The sequence below is a fragment of the Raphanus sativus genome, unplaced genomic scaffold (assembly GCF_000801105.2).
Source record: "Raphanus sativus cultivar WK10039 unplaced genomic scaffold, ASM80110v3 Scaffold2349, whole genome shotgun sequence".
NCBI classification, from domain to species: domain Eukaryota; kingdom Viridiplantae; phylum Streptophyta; class Magnoliopsida; order Brassicales; family Brassicaceae; genus Raphanus; species Raphanus sativus.
The window spans coordinates 1-16,025 of record NW_026617657.1 but is presented as its reverse complement, the minus strand read 5'-3'; the positions used below and the strand labels follow the sequence as shown (position 1 = coordinate 16,025).

The 16,025-nt window shown below is 40.2% G+C and overlaps 5 protein-coding genes across 5 annotated transcripts; all 5 read right to left on the bottom strand.

Moving 5' to 3' along the window:
* Positions 1-219: 219 nt before the first annotated feature.
* LOC130505525 (cysteine-rich receptor-like protein kinase 37) lies at positions 220-3,474 on the bottom strand. The gene is made up of 6 exons (XM_057000130.1): positions 2,501-3,474; positions 1,560-1,684; positions 1,274-1,484; positions 956-1,193; positions 715-880; positions 220-640 (listed from the first exon to the last, which is right to left on the bottom strand). Exons 1-6 carry the CDS (start codon positions 3,444-3,446, stop codon positions 380-382), a joined length of 1,947 nt encoding a protein of 648 aa, XP_056856110.1. The 5' UTR covers positions 3,447-3,474; the 3' UTR covers positions 220-379.
* A 660-nt stretch (positions 3,475-4,134) lies between these two features.
* LOC130505527 (uncharacterized) lies at positions 4,135-4,557 on the bottom strand. The gene has a single exon (XM_057000132.1). The coding sequence runs from the start codon at positions 4,555-4,557 to the stop codon at positions 4,135-4,137; it is 423 nt and encodes a 140-aa protein (XP_056856112.1).
* A 3,561-nt stretch (positions 4,558-8,118) lies between these two features.
* On the bottom strand, positions 8,119-8,871 carry LOC108844868 (uncharacterized). Its single transcript, XM_018618155.2, has one exon. It carries the CDS (start codon positions 8,869-8,871, stop codon positions 8,119-8,121), a length of 753 nt encoding a protein of 250 aa, XP_018473657.2.
* A 478-nt stretch (positions 8,872-9,349) lies between these two features.
* On the bottom strand, positions 9,350-9,739 carry LOC130505526 (uncharacterized mitochondrial protein AtMg00310-like). The gene has a single exon (XM_057000131.1). The coding sequence runs from the start codon at positions 9,737-9,739 to the stop codon at positions 9,350-9,352; it is 390 nt and encodes a 129-aa protein (XP_056856111.1).
* Positions 9,740-14,806: 5,067 nt separating this feature from the next.
* LOC130505524 (cysteine-rich receptor-like protein kinase 38) lies at positions 14,807-15,841 on the bottom strand. The gene is made up of 2 exons (XM_057000129.1): positions 15,311-15,841; positions 14,807-15,225 (listed from the first exon to the last, which is right to left on the bottom strand). The coding sequence occupies exons 1-2, from the start codon at positions 15,515-15,517 to the stop codon at positions 14,914-14,916; spliced, it is 519 nt and encodes a 172-aa protein (XP_056856109.1). The 5' UTR covers positions 15,518-15,841; the 3' UTR covers positions 14,807-14,913.
* Positions 15,842-16,025: the final 184 nt, after the last annotated feature.

Here is a 16,025-nt window from a genome sequence, read left to right as displayed (position 1 = left end):
GACATTATGGCAAAACATGCTTTAGCGGTTGCCAATGTATTAATGGTTGATGGAGTAGTTTCTACTCCTAACTAACTCGTTTCCTTTTATTTAATGAATGTGTGTTTCAAAAAAAAAAACTTAAAAATGATGTGCTTTAAAAAGAAATTACTGTGACAACTATAGAAAATGTGTCAAATGAAACAAGTTGATGTTCATACTTAAGAAGTGGACACCAACTGAAGAAATAATTATTTAAGAATTTGAAGTTAAGAAAGTAATTATACAATACAAGCCTCCCTTTACTAATCTTTAAAAAGATAATTTGTTTGCACTAGACGGCATCTCTTTAATTGCAATAAGCAAGCCAAAGATGTATACAAACATGCTTGATGGTTCATTAACCGTGCAGTGATGATGATGGTGACGATGGTGCCGTAAGAAAAGTAACAGGTGTGGGCACAGGCATGGTTGTAGCAGCATGACTTTCAAGCCATATGAGAACTGAATTAATGGTAGGCCTTTTGAAAACATCTTCTTGAACACACAATAAACCTATGTGAATGAGCTTCATTACTTGGTCTACTGAGATGTTGTTACTCGGCGCAGCCAAAGGATCGATCATCTCTGCATATTTTCCCTCACTCCACTTCTTCCATACCTGTAAAGATTTTTTTTTAACATTTCAATAAGGAAGAAAAGAAGAATAATGATCAAAATATGTGAAAATCTTACAAAATCTAGAAGCCCTTCTTGTTCTTCCTCTTCTTCTCCTTCTTCTTCTTTCATGCTTTTGTTTCTTTTGCCACTTATCATTTCTAGGAGCATAATACCAAAGCTATAAACATCAGATTTAGCTGAGAATTGTCCATATGTTGCGTATTCTGGAGCCATATATCCACTGCATTAACCAAATCCACATTAAATGGAAATGTTTATGGAGGAATCTTAAGAAAGGAAAACAGAGCATACATACTATGTTCCAACAACTCTGCTTGTCTGTCCTCGAGTCTGGTCCATGTTGAAAAGCCTTGCCATCCCAAAGTCTGCAACTTTAGGGTTCATCTCAGCGTCTAAGAGAATATTGCTTGCCTTCAAATCCCTATGAATAATCCTCAACTGAGAATCTTCATGGAGATAAAGAAGCCCTCTTGCAACTCCTTCTATAATTCTGTACCTCACATCCCATGTAAGAAGACAACGTTTGTGTTCATCTGTAGATTAATTTTTTTTTATATATTTTGTTTTTTTTTTTAAATTATTCCAAAAATGGAATGATCAAAGGAAAGCTCACCAAATATGAAGTGGTCAAGGCTTGAATTGGGGACAAATTCGTAGACAAGAATCTCTTCATCTCCTTCATTACAAAACCCAAGAAGCTTAACAAGATTCCTATGTTGGAGTCTTGTCAAGAGTAAGACCTCATTCCTGAATTCCATATCTCCTTGCCCTGAACCTTTTGTTAATCTCTTTACCGCTATTTCTTGGCCGTTCGGTAACACCCCCTGAAAAACCATTGTAATTCTATATGATCACTGACCCATCTAAATATTTTTTTTGGACTTATTAGTTTATTTTACCTTGTAGACAGATCCAAATCCACCTTCGCCAAGCTTCGTTTCAGGAGAGAAGTCATGGGTTGCAGTTCGAAGCATTACGAAATCAAACCGTAACATAGATTGACCATCATATGGATTATAAGACTCTGCAGATCACCATGAGACATGTAAGAAACCTATGCATATATTCTAACCTTTTAACATTTGGGTCAAAATATATATATTTTTAACTCTCAATGGGAAATAGAAAACAAAAAAGAAGAAATAATAGTCTCTCTTTTTCTTCTTTCCTTCATTTGCTCACTTGGCAGTAGAAAATCATGTATACTCAATGGATCTCATGTAAACGCAATGGATGCAACGGATCCAAAACAAAGGCTGTAGGAATCAGGGGGGAGATAAAAAAATAGCCCCCTTATAGAAGAGCATTTCCTATTTATTACTCTAATTTTATTCTAAAATAAAATAATTTTCATTTTACAGTTGAGTTTGACTCTAATCGTATTTCATTTTAGAGTAAAAGTAGTAATGAATAAAACTAGATTTATTATTTTATTTGTAGAGTAATCTCATTTTGTACTCTAATATAAAGTAGGATAAGAAAAGATTTTAGTCCAAACTCCAATTTAAAATGAAAAATCAAGTAGTTGAAGACGTTCTAAAACAAGAGGTTCTTGTTAGTTCCTGATAGAAATACTAATAACACGTTCCCTTTAGATTTTGGTTCTTATATGTTACCTTGAACCGAATTTCATCCTAGGCGCCTATTTGGACAAATCTTATTTGGGTTAATAAAATGAGTTTTGATATCATGTTCACTATCTTAATTTAAACTTGAACGCATCGACTCTTATATACCAAGTGTGTTAGAACTTCTAATATAATATAGGATCTAACTTTTTTGTGCAACATAGGATAACAACAACAAAACTCAATATATGGTGTTGTTTAAATAACTTTACCTTTGATTCCGGTGTCTGACGTTTTTCTCTTCCAAGAACAGATTAAACCAACAAAGATAATGAGATTAATGATTGCAGGGACCACAATGATTGCAATATGTCTTCCTTCAAAATGTTTCTCGTCTCTCCCACAATCCAGAGCAGGCGGAGAACATTGCCTAGGAGGAGCAAGAACCTTTGTAACATTATCAAAAGCTTTATAAAATTCGAAAAGATCCCACCGGAAATAACAGCTAGGCCGACCAACTCCACCTCCTAGTCTTCCCCAACACTGCCTCTGAAACTCATTCACACACTCTCTAAGACATCTGTTACAGTCACTTGGCGATAGATCAGGCGTGCATTGCATCATCGCGTAAACATCTGGAATCTCTGTGAACTCTGTTCTTGTGGCGCTATAGTACTTGAGTACTGAGGAAGTGTCAGCGGTAGAAGCAGCCTCGAGCGTCCGATTAACCATAGCAGTCCATTCTTGGCTGAAAAGAGTCATATTCTTGTATGATTCTAGAACTTTCGAATTAGGGTTGATAGTAAATGGCAAAAGCTCTAGCTTGCCGAAAGTTGAGTGATTGGTGTAATGGAGATTGCATAAAACGTCATTGGCCTCTTCAGTGACCCATGAGAAAGTTTCCTTTTGGTGAGGACAGTTGGATTTTGTATCGTCAATGACATGCTCGAGGCATGTCTTACAAGCTTGGGCCTCGTAGCCTCTTATACATAAGGCGACAACATGGATTCTGTTGTTTCTGCCAAGTGATGCGTTGTAGAAGCCGCCGTTATTGACGACGTTGGAAGGAAGAGTAGATAAGAGGTTGTCTCGGTTGATGCCATAGTTACCGGTGAAAAAGTCGCCGTAGCATTTGTAACTGGCGTGAACATGTTTTAGGGTTTGAAGGAAGAGAATAAAAAACAAGAGGGAAGTATTCATAACCCAACTCTTTCCCATTTACTCAAATTATCAAATCAATAGGACTGAAAAAATGAATCTGTATTTTCATTATAGGAGACATGGCTAATATATAACACTAATATATATTTTTTTGGTTAGACATGACAAAATATGTGACGTGAGAAATGGGTACCAGTTGACCTAGAAGATAAGACTTTGACTTGCCTACTCGTTTTATGTTTTTTACTAGCTGAAAATAAATCTATATTCTATTATAAGAGATTTACTTATATGAACCGTATAAATTTTGGAGTTTTGGTCTATAATCTATCTTAATGAATTGACCGTTAACTATACAAAACTCTTCAGTAATCTTGAATACCGACTCTTACAACTTTTTTTCTTTTGCTACAAATGTAAATATCATTTCACTAAATGAAAGTTGAAGTTTACAAAATGTTATAAACAAAATGTAAAACTTTATAGGTTTGAGTCCATGGCAACAAAAAAGTTGAAAAACATAGAAGTAAAAACAATCGGTACTTTAGTCGTTCGGCTTGGAAACGAATAGAATAAGAAACTCTTACAACCATCAATTTGATGTCACAACTGTTTTTCTTCCATGTGGGTTTCATATGACCGTGTGGTCCTTAAAGAGTACATGCATTCTTTTTTTTTTTTTTAACTCTAAATTTCCTTTATTCATAGAAGCAACAAAATACAACTGCAAAGAAAAAAGAAACTTCTACCGGCTAGGAAATACAACTCGCCAAGTAGATAAATAGGTAATGGAAGAGGCTACGTTTCTCTGAGCTCTAGATAAGATATCCATCTTAGCACTAAGAATCCTCTTGATCTCCAAGATGATAGATGCGGCTGGACGAGAAGACAGGTTGTGAACTCTCGAGTTACGTTCCTTCCAAAGCAGGTATATTACCGCCTGGAAGACGAGCTTGAACATCACATTGACATTGTTGTCATGAGAAGGAGCCTTGATCCAATCTAATACGTCCATGAATAGAGGTGGAGGAGAAAGGTGGAAGGCCGAGCAGAAGGCTTCCCACACTTCCTTACTGAAACCGCACTCAAAAAACAAATGTTGACGGATCTCATTCTCAGAGTTACACAGAGGACATAACGGAGAAATGGAAACCCCCCAACGTCTCATTCTGTCCCGTGTAGACAATCGATCCAGAGTCACCAACCAAGTAAGGAAGGCGTGTTTTGGGATTCTCCCCTTGAACCACACAGACTTATGCCATGGTACCTCCGGGAGGTTATCAAACAAGTGAGCCCACATAAGAGAGTTAGAAAAGGTGGTTTTGGGGGGGTCATTACCAATTTTCCACAAGAAGCAATCATCCTCCTCTGAGGAGTACATGCATTCTTTATTTTAGATTCAGAGGAGTACATGCATTCTTTATTTTACCTGATCAAACACGTTACATAATAAATATATGAAAGACTTTTTTAGAAAAGTTACATCATAAATATCGGGAAAATATTGTTTCCAGTGTCGAAAGTCTTCAGTAGTCATTGTATGTGAGGATAATAAAACCAAGCAATCTACATTGATTTTTTTTTCAGTTTTCTTGAAGTTGCTTTCAGACTATTTTTAGACAATTGGTTTCTTACCACGTGGAAGGTGGGTTTGAGAGAAACGACAGCATCATTCTTTTACCTAAACTAAAACAGTAAAACGCCTGCTTTCACTTGGAAGTCAATCCCAATATGAAAATGGTACAAATTTAATATTAATGCATAAGATAAATATGACATTATTTTAAGTACATATATGACAGTACAAAAATAAATTAAATTTGTACATAGACAACTGAATGTACATAAAAAACTGAATGTTCAAACCAATTTATGATGGTCTAGCGGTTGAAAGATTAAACGTTAACGCAGGGTCGAAGTTTGTTTCTTGTGCTTGTTTTTAATATAATATTACATTTTCCGTTATATTTGATATGAACATATCACGGTGCGGGGAAATTGCCTCGCCACATAAATATAGTGTTTAGCATGCAGCTTAGTGGCATTGAATCTCACATTAGATAAGCAAGACTCACCCACGAGTTATTCCACATGCTACCCCAACCTAGTTGGTCCAACTTTTATATTACGTTAATTTCCAGAAGAAAACTGACAAAACTGTATTCAAAGGGAGATAATTAGCACAGCTGTATGGCCCGTATCGAAAGGGTAACATGTACATTGACGAAGATTTCAGATGTGAACATGCAGATGACGTTGATGGTCATTGGGACATGTCTGTTCGAAGAGAGCTGGGATCGGTAAGAAGATGAATGCTGCAGCTGTAATGTCTTATCGACCATTAGTTCAGGTGATTGAGACAATGCATATGAAGGCTAGAACTCTGGAAGTGGGAAATATAAACCAAATGGAAAAGAACTGAATGCTAACCGAACTAAAATAATACTTAAACCGACACAAAATTTGTTATATCTTTTTTGACAAATTCAAGGTGTTTCAGGTCGAAATCCAAACTAATTTTCAAGGAGTTGGTTGTTCTATTTGGAAATTAGATACCCAGGCTATCTAACCACGCAGATGGATAAATCTAAGTAGTAAGTTTCAAATCTAGAAGATTTGGAACTTTTCCAAGTCCAATTTTTTTTAATAATTTAAAACATGAAAACGATTACTTGGGTAGTAAAAGTTAAAGAGTTATCATAACAACTCTTAAAATTTTAAAATTATCCTAGGTAATTTTTCTATTAATTTTTTTTTGTTTCCCCAAAGGTGTAGTAAACGAGGTCCGAAGTTGACTGCAAGAGAGGAATCTAAGAAATTATAATCTATACTAATGGTTAAATTTTGTCTTAGAAAATTGCCACTACATTCCTATCATCTTACAAATTGTTGGCATTGTTTTTACAAGAAACATCCAAATTAGTTTGTTTATTCCATACATTTATATGAATATTCATTACTTATTTACTAATGAAGAACATCTTCCATTAGTTGTGATTGATCTCCTTATATAACTTCATAACAATCTAAGATAGGATTTTATATTTCGTTTATTTTATGAGTTTATTATCTAGTTAAACAATTAATATAAATAAAAATATATTAATTTCCGACATAAATGATAGGGATTCGAAAAGCAAAAATGATCGTCGCAAATAAATGGGTAAGCATCGTTATGAATTAATTTCTTAGATAATTTTCAAACAAAATTTTTAAAAATAAATACCTATGTATCTTTTTTTTTTTTGAACACAAACTTTCTTTCATTAAATCAACTTGAAAAACTACAATAACCAGAGGGAATTAGACATCCTCTTGGAAAATAAACATAAGCCACAACAGCAATTAAGATTAAACATGATAAGTCTTCATCAGAAGATGACAGCGAATTCAAGCCAAAGCTTGGATGCGTCGAGGAAGCATGTACGACAAAGTCATACAGCTGGGATTTAGTCACCTTATATTGTGATGTTGAAAGCCAACTCTCACCAACGAGAAGAACCGAAGTAGTCTTCTCGTTTGCACCTTCAGATCCCGTACAGACCGCTACGCAAAGTGACAAACCGGTGAGTAAGTTGAAGCAAACTCTCGGTAAAATAACCGAGGAATCATCTCCTTTCACAGAAAAGAAGCATGGTAATAAGATTCTCTCCTTTGTAGAAGAGGATGATAGTACCGGTAGCAAAGTCGGTAAAACCACCGAACAATTCATCCTATAAGATTGATATAGCAATACGCGCATAACATAGATCCCAAGGAAACCCTTAGAAATCTTTAAACTAGCCAAACTAATCAAACCAGTGGGTATTGATTGACTAAGCAAATGACCGCTTTCTTCCTTAGTGGTACTGGGCCATGCCCACAAACAATTGAAATTTGGCCCATTAACAACCAGCCTGGCTGGAGAAACCCTAGATCCGGGATGGGAGGCGGAGCTGGAACGGAGAGTGCGTGCGGCAACGTGAAGGTACACTTCGTTGGTGGCGCAAGATGGAGGAGAGAAGGCTGTGATGATTGGACTGTTGGGGGTTGAGCAACCACCGAGAAGAGAAACGGAACCCCGTTTATAACTCGAAGATGATGCACCGCGGTGGCCTGAGATGCTCTTTATGGCTGAGTTTTGAGCTTTATCCTGCTCAGATCCGGAACATCCCACGGAGGACCTCTCAGATCTGCAGCGCATGTGAAGTCCGGGCTCAGAGTAAGGAAGGAGGTGAAAGGTGAACCGTGTACAGCTTTTCCGAGAGACCCCGATTAACGATGCAGTTCCAGTGGTCTTGAAAACCGGAGCAGAGACCACGAAGATCTTCTCCAATATCGACGACACCAGATCCAGAGAAACTGATTGAGTAAGTGCGAAGCAAGAAACAAGACGAGAGCTTTGACTTGGAGCGAGAAAACCCATGAGAAAGATGTAGCAAGTCTCCCGACGCCGGCGACCAGAGGCCTTGCCGGCGTCAAGAAGCAGCAGCGGCGACGTTGTCTCGATTATTGAACCAGAGAGAAAAACTAACACTCCTGACTGTAACTAGCTACTCTAAAAAGTAATAAATACCTATGTATCATTATCAACTATACTATACTAACCGATGGTGCTCTGATGGTAGGAATGCTTTGAACTGATAAGTAATTCATGTTCGAAATTACCCCACTATACTTTATCATTGTGGTCACACAAATATGGATCTTTTTTTTTAGCAACAAGAACTTTCATTCAAACTAAAATGTTTTACACTCCTGAAATGGAGAATGAAGCAATAACAGAAACTAGAGCAGATTTAGCAACACCATCGGCCTCAGTGTTTTGAAAGCGAGGGATATAACAAAAGGAAATAGCATCAAAGTAGGGAATGAAGTGATAAATATCAAACAGAATTCCAAACAATTCTGGTCTTGAGTCCTTCCCTTTCAGCAGAGTGATGAGAGAGAGAGAGTCAGAGAGAATCACCAAGGATTTCATGTTTGAAAACGCAGTCTTCATGACCGCCAAACGAACTGCGAGGGCCTCAGCCATCAATGCAGAAGAAACTAGGGTCCGGGATTCGGACAAATGAGGGAGACGATCAAAGGATGGAGGTCCACTGAAGACTCCCCCCAGCCCGCATGCTTCGGTTCTGGCATCCCACGCCGCATCAACATAACACTTGGGAGTAGCAGAACTCGGGAGCGCCGGCAGTAGTTGGCGTCGGTGAACATTATCAGCACTCTGAGGATTGTCTACCACCTGCGTCTTTTGCCATTCCATAGCGTCTCGAATTGCTTTGGTAACAATCTCTATGGCAGAGAATTTCCTGTTCTCAAAACAGAGATGATTTCTGGCCTTCCATAAGTTCCACAACACCCAAGGCCACAATGGTATTATCACACCATAAGGAGGAAGGTTTTGGATTGTTAGCAGGGAGGACATGAGCTCGTAAATGGAGGTGGAAGCAATGAGTACTCCGCTCTCCATAGATAGGAGTTCCCACACTTGTAGCGCCATTGGACAATGTAGAAAGACATGGAGATCGTCCTCCAACCCATTACAAGTTTACACGGGAAAGATGCAACGCCTCTCGTAGCCAAGTTCTCACTAACAGGGATAGCCTTCCTCGCCAATCTCCACAGGAAGTCCTTGATTTTAGGAGCCGTTTTAACATTCCACACAGTCTTCATCCAGTCTAGAGGTTGCGTGATAGGGGAGTTTACAGCATTCATCATTCCCACGCTATATCCTGATCGAGTATTATAGCGGCCAGACTTATCACACAACCACGCCAAATGATCAGAAGAAGGAGCAGAACTGGTGAAGATCCTCAAAATCTGACTCTCATACTGCAGGAGATACTCTCTTATCTTATCCAATTCCCATTGATTAGTGAGGGGACAGAGCAGGTCACTGACCCTAAGATCCATAGAGCAGACAGACGGTGGGCCAATAGGTACAAGGGGTTTTTCGCAGCTCAACCACGGGCGTTCTCTCAATTCCCAACTATCCATCCGAGTCCTTTCCGCAGAAGCTCTCTTCCTACCAAAATACTCCTCCACCCATGGGACGCCACTGCCGGAGACTTGCAGTCCATAAACGATGAATTCCAAGCATACTTACCAAGTAAAACCCGAGCCACAAGAGATGTCGGGTCTTTGAGTAACCTCCATCCTATCTTTTCTAGTAATGCATCATTGAATGTCTCAATATCGCGAAAGCCTAGACCGCCAGCATGTTTCGGAAGGATTAGAGTATCCCAAGCAACCCAACACATTTTCCTCTTCTCCGGGTTCGCATCCCACCAGAAACGTGTAAGAACCGATTGGATCTGTTTACACAATGATAGTGGGATCTTAAAGCACGACATAGCATAGCACGGCATTGCGGCAAGAACAGCCTTGAGGAGAACCTGCTTGCCAGCACCGGATAAGAACCGCGATGTCCAACTGAATGCTTTCTGCCGGACTCTGTCCACAATGGAGGCAAAAATATCTCTCTTCCTACGCCCAAAAAGTTCGGGTATGCCCAAGTACTTTCCAATACCACCTTCCGCTTCAATTGATAGCGCCTGTTTTACTCTATTTTCACTTCCGGAGGAGTTCTGGCTGAGAAGGTGATAGTGGATTTGGCAAAGTTTATCTTCTGTCCCGACAAGGTCTCATATTGGGTCAGGATCGCTGCAAGTGTGGAGACGGTAGCCGGGTTTGACTTGCAGAAAAACATTGTATCGTCAGCAAAAAAAAAGGTGATTCACAGCCGGACTGTGTCTCGAAACTCTAACTCCAGACAAAGATCCATCCTCCATAGCGTGATCACAAAGAGAGGAGAGAACTTGCGTACAAAGGATGAAGATATAAGGTGATAAAGGATCGCCTTGCCGTATTCCACGGGATGGTATAACAATGCCTTGTGGGGATCCATTAATCAAGAAAGAGTACGAGACCGTCTTAATGCAACTCATTACCCAATTAATCCATCGCTCCGCGAACCCCATGTGAGAAAGAACCGCCTCGATGAATCCCCACTCGAGACGATCTTAGGCCTTGCTCATATCCGTCTTTACCGCCATGGCACATCGTTTCTTTGCCTCCGAGGTTCGTAGGAAGTGCAATGTCTCATGAGTGATCAACACGTTATCGCCTATCGCCCTTCCTGCAACGAACGCTGACTGTGAGGTGGAGATGAGGTTTGGCAGCAGTGGTTTGAGCCTCTTAGATAAGATTTTTGCAATAATCTTATAATGAGTGGAGCACAGAGCAATGGGCCTATAGTCAGAGACAGAGCGTGGTCCGGTGATCTTAGGAATAAGGCGGATATGCGTCTCGTTTTGCTGCGGGTGAAGCGTATCAGAGATGAAGAACTGCTTAATATCCCGGCACACATCCTCCGAAACTATGTGCCAATATGCCTGATAAAACTTAGCCGAGAACCCGTCGGGTCCGGGGGCTTTTCCTCCATTGATCTACAGTACTGCTTGATGTATCTCCAAATCGCTTGGAATGGTGGTTAAGAACTCGTTCATCTCATCAGTGACTTTCCGGGATAGAATAGCAGACAATGCAGAGAAGTCATTCTCGCGTGTGGTGGTGAAGATCTCCTGAAAGTACTCAGCAATGACACAGTCGCAATCTGTGCCTCATCATGAACTTCATTACCATGTTTATTCTCTATAACAGAGAAAGAGTTGATCAGTCTTCGCTGTCTAGTTATAGCGTGGAAAAACCCAGTATTTCGATCACCCTCTTTGAGCCACTGAATTCTGCTACGTTGCAACCAGAATTGTTCCTCTTCTTTGTAGGCTGAACTTAGGGTAGTAGTCAGTGTATCAATAAGATGGGGATCGGGGACAGCAGAGGACAGAGCAGTTTCGAGTTCCTTTTGCGCCTTTGCTATAATGACATTACTCTTCTCATTCTGTTCTTTAGCCCATTTGATGATACTCCTCCTGCAGGAGTTCAGCTTATCGATAACAGAAGTGAGGGGAGATGGTTCAATGCTTCTTCTACAACTCCTTCGATCTCTGAACACCCCGCGTCTCTTCGGCAATCTCTTACCAAAGTAGGTGATAAGATGCCGATGGTCAAACCCCTCAAACCTCAAGTAACTACTGCGCCCTATAGGGAAGAGTTCACTCCAAGAGCAGTTGACGAGTGAGCGATCAAGTCGAGAGCGGATGAAGTGAGAATATCTGTTGCCTCTCCATGACAACTTATTACCCGAGTGTTTTAAATCCCACAGTCCGTTTTGGGAGACAAAAGACCTGAATGCTGTAAAAGAACCTTCCCAACGTAAGGGGCCTCCAACCTTTTCGGAATTGTCAAGAATCTCATTGAAATCACCAGATAAAAGCCACGGGGAATCCCTACCCAATCCAACTTGTGAGAGCTTTGTCCAGAAAGCAGAGCGATTCTCCACCGCCGGAGCTCTGTAAATAAAGGAAACGAACGAGGAGGCTCCCTTGAACGTAACCTCAGTATCGATCAGATTGGTTACAGATTCCAGTACTTTCAGATCAACTGAATCCTTTCATAAAAGAGCCAAACCACCACTAAGACCAGTGGGTGGGATGGAGAAGTAGTGAGAGTAATGGAAATCCTTTGTCTTCTCTTTGATAAAGTCATCATCATTCTTGGTTTCCATGAGAAACATTATGTCCGGGGATTTTGTACGATACAGTTCCCGTAGACGACGAATTGTAAAGGGGTTTCCCAGCCCTTGACAATTCCAACTCATAATCACTAAGGAAGAGCAGGTGGAGGGGGCCGAAAATCCGAGCCACCTCTCTTAGAGGAGTTACGAGAAGAATCGCTACTACCTGCCTTATTACAAAGTAAAGAGTTATTATCAACACACTGCTTTTTGCGCGGGGGGGAGGGGGGGGGGTTCATTGCCCTTGTGACCATGGTTGTCTTGAGTTTAATGCCTGGCAAAACGGCCTTGTTGTTCCTCCTGGCAGGGGTTTTGGGCGTAGTCTTGGTAACTTTCCTTTTGCCTGCTGCTTTTGAGGTAGGAGGTTTAGCAGTGTTGACCAGAACATTACTTGGTCCAGCTTCATTTGCATCGCTCAAGCGAAGAACAGCTGGAATGCGGGTCTGCTGCGAGGAGCCTATGTTAAAAGCCGGGCTAAAGTGTTGCTGATTCTCCACACCATCATACTGAATGTCCACCTTCAGGAGCCTATCAGAATTTAAACTCGATCCAGGCCGTGGGGAGATATGAGCGCGCAGGTCCATTTCTCCAACTCGTTGTAAAGCAGAGCGCCTTTCAGCAGAATTAGCAGCAGAAGACCTTCCAGAGGACCCTTTCTCAGTTGGGTATTGAAGTCTTTCACGTAAGTTGCGAGGAGAGGGAGTGTGAGAGAGTAGAGACTCAGTGGATCGGATAACATTCGATCTAATGATCTAGGGACGGGGAGAGACATCAACTTGGATATCCTGCTGTCTAATAACCACCCCGCTTGATAGCACTCTGGAGTTAGTTTCACCCGAAGAGCGAATGTTTTTAGCCTCTAGAGTTCGACGTTGATTAGAGTCTCTGTCTCCATCCCTTCTATGATTCAATGCAGCAGCATCCCTATGAGGTAGGGGAAGGTCTCTATGATCAGATTATTGACGTCGGTAGTATTGATCCTCATAGCGAGCAGAGTGGAATCTATCTTCAGGGGCTGGGCGTTTGTAGCCTCTTCGATCATCATGTCTTCTTTTATCAGCTTCAATGCGTTGGAGAGCCAGCCGTTGAGTGATACCCAACTTCCTATCCTAAGAGGCGGCGCATTTCTATCCCGGATAGGACAGTTAATTTCTTCATGGAGAAGAGAGAAGCATGTGAAGCAATGCTTCTCTATTTTGATGTATTCAAACTCCACAGAAATGATTTCCTCTGACGGTAGCTGAATTTCCATATCCATCATCAGCGGGTGGAGACCATCAACTTCCACCCTGACTTTTGCTTCTTCAAGAACTTTTCCAGACATAGGACCGATATCCTCTCCTATGGTAGTGATAGTCTGCTCATTCCAAAAGTGGAGAGGAATGTCATGAATTCTTACCCAAAAGGTGATCTTAGAAGTGAAGCTTTCTGAGATAATAGGCTCCCATTTCTGGAGGATAAGCATCCATCTTTTGTAGTGATTGGGACCTTTACTAAGAACTCGTTCCAGATCTTCCTCAGATAAGAAGCGCATTTGAAATTTTTCTGGGCCAAGTTCTCTTCCTTCCACTCTACCCTCTAAGTTCCAGATCTGGGGGAAGAAATCAACTACAGCACGAATTCTCTGAAGGATAGGGTTTGTAACTCGGCCAATAAGAGTCAGCTTATTAGCTGCAATAAGCTCATTATTATTGCTAGCTGGAATGCGGAGGGGAGGACGCTTCGCCAGCACCGGAGCTGCGGTCCATTTGCCTTTTTCTGACCTTGAGAAGCGGTGAGCCATATCTTATCGTAACAGTGTGAGGACAGAGAGATGAGCAGGATGAAAAAAACTTCCGGGAGATAGGTTATAACAACCAAAATTCAAAGGTTATTACTACGGAGTTATATCGCACTCTGTTGTAATAAATTCTAAGCAGGAGACCAAAGAGAGGTAGTTGATAGTTAGATGGAGCAGTAATGGCACTGAAGAGGTAGGTACAGGTTTGTTAGATCCGTTGAGATAGATCGGAACTGAAGATAGACCGGTCGAGGTGTTGGAATACGTCTCCAGAGGAAGCCATTCTACGGCGAAGGATGGCAGAAAACCGGCAGCGGCGGTCCCTCCGACCCGGGTCGGGGGAAGAACCCGGCGGGTTAAAACGCAGAACTGAGAACGGATCGGAGGATAAACCCGCGAAGGGTATAAATTCAAACAGCACAGAGGATGAGCAGACTGGTTTTAGCCAAAAAGGGTAAAAACAGGGTGGTAAAAGTAAACCGTGGGTGGTGAAACTATTGGGTAATAACCAGTTTCGAGTTTAGTGCCTGAGAGAGTTTACTTTTTCTCTCATCTCTTTCTTTCACTGTTTTTTTTAACAAATTACACAGATATGGATCTATTGCTTAAGACCTATTTGAATATCCAAAGAGTATGTAGATTCAGTCCTTGGGCTAAGCCAATGAAGCCCATGCTTCCAGACGCTAATTTTAAGAACAATTTCCGGCCACTTTTTCACAAAATACTGCCTTAGCCTAGTGGTTTAAAATGCAGTAATTAAGCTACATTTGGGCAATTCGGGTTCGAAACTTTGCTAGGTCATATTTTCTTCTCTTTTTTGTTTTGATAAGTGGCCACATTCTTTTTTTTGCTTCTAACCTTCTTAAACCTAGGACCGGCTCTGAGAGTATGGTCCCTCAGTGTCCATAGGCTGCGCCTTCCCTTACGCCTTCGTTCGGTGATTAGTCTGAATTATTCCATAGATCCGGGATATCCCATGTTAATTTTATAAAACTATACTACACTAATTTGATCGATTACTGATCATGAACAACGGGATTTTTACTAGAGAAAGAAGAATGTTCTTTTAATGTATTTTAAAGATTAATCATTACATGTATGCATGAGTTCACATAGAGGTCTTCGATTCAACGAGGACTTAACTCGCTGACTGATAACTTGTTCAATGACAGAGTACCAACTTCACCTTTGGCTTGATTCATTGCATCGGTTTTATGCAACTCAGTCGTGGTGAAAGCAGCAATGGTAGGTAAAGGAATCACGATAGTGTCACTACCAAGCCATTGAATAACCAAACTCATGGTTGGTCTCTTTGTAACATTCTCTTGAACGCACAGCAAACCAATGTGGATGAATCTAAGGATTTCATTTGTCGGGGTCCTACTCAAAACAGGATCAATGATACTCGCAGCCTCGCCGGCAACCCAACACTTCCAAGCCTATACATATACTTAGTAATCAATAAACTTTTTCAAGACTCATTTGTGTTTTCAAATAAGAAAAGGAGTGATAGTTATTTCTTACATATGCGGGTAGCCCCAAGGATTCAAAGTAGTTCTTATTACTTTGACCGGTTATCATCTCCAAAAGCACAACCCCAAAACTGTAAACGTCTGTTTTGGCTGAAAATCTTCCGTTCTTAACGTACTCAGGAGCCATATAGCCCCTGCAATCATACAACTGTAACATGAGGGGTGATCTAATGCAACAATCTGTGAAATAAAGTGACATTAATGATAATCCTAATATCAAGAATCTCTAAATTTGTATTTTTAAATGACATATCATCCATGAGTATCTATGTAAGAAATAGAGCATCCAAGTCTAATACAAATCATACTTATTGACTTAAGAAAATTGATCAAATCCTGATTTTGTGTTTAGTCTAATTTGTGAAATCTTTTTCAAGTTCTTGTTTTAATATGTTTTCCTTATTGTTTATACTCCCTCTGTTTCGTTTTTATGTTTTCTAGGTTTTTCACGCATATTAAAAAAATTATTAAATTTATTATCTTATCTTTAGGTAATACATTATTTTATTTAATTATTTTAATTAATAACATAAGAGAATCAAAATTAAAAGTAGAAAACTTTAAAACAAATGTATTGAAAACATAAAACATATATCTTTTAAATGGAAAACAAAATCTAAAAAGATACTTAATATGAAACGGATAATACTCCCTATTTTCTGCTTTAGAACTTTTCAAAATTTTAGGAAATTAGCACAATGACTATT

Bases quoted from the DNA above. Each gene is read 5' to 3' on its own strand.
- LOC130505525 (XM_057000130.1), bottom strand. From the start codon at position 3,446: ATGGGAAAGAGTTGGGTTATGAATACTTCCCTCTTGTTTTTTATTCTC. The intron at 1,194-1,273 runs GTGAGCTTTCCT...ATTAATCTACAG, and splicing joins CCTTGACCACTTCATATTTG to ATGAACACAAACGTTGTCTT. The intron at 881-955 runs GTATGTATGCTC...TGGTTAATGCAG, and splicing joins AGCAGAGTTGTTGGAACATA to TGGATATATGGCTCCAGAAT.
- LOC130505526 (XM_057000131.1), bottom strand. From the start codon at position 9,739: ATGCCGTGCTATGCTATGTCGTGCTTTAAGATCCCACTATCATTGTGT.
- LOC130505527 (XM_057000132.1), bottom strand. From the start codon at position 4,557: ATGAGACGTTGGGGGGTTTCCATTTCTCCGTTATGTCCTCTGTGTAAC.
- LOC130505524 (XM_057000129.1), bottom strand. From the start codon at position 15,517: ATGTCACTTTATTTCACAGATTGTTGCATTAGATCACCCCTCATGTTA. The intron at 15,226-15,310 runs GTAAGAAATAAC...GTATATGTATAG, and splicing joins CCTTGGGGCTACCCGCATAT to GCTTGGAAGTGTTGGGTTGC.
- LOC108844868 (XM_018618155.2), bottom strand. From the start codon at position 8,871: ATGGCGCTACAAGTGTGGGAACTCCTATCTATGGAGAGCGGAGTACTC.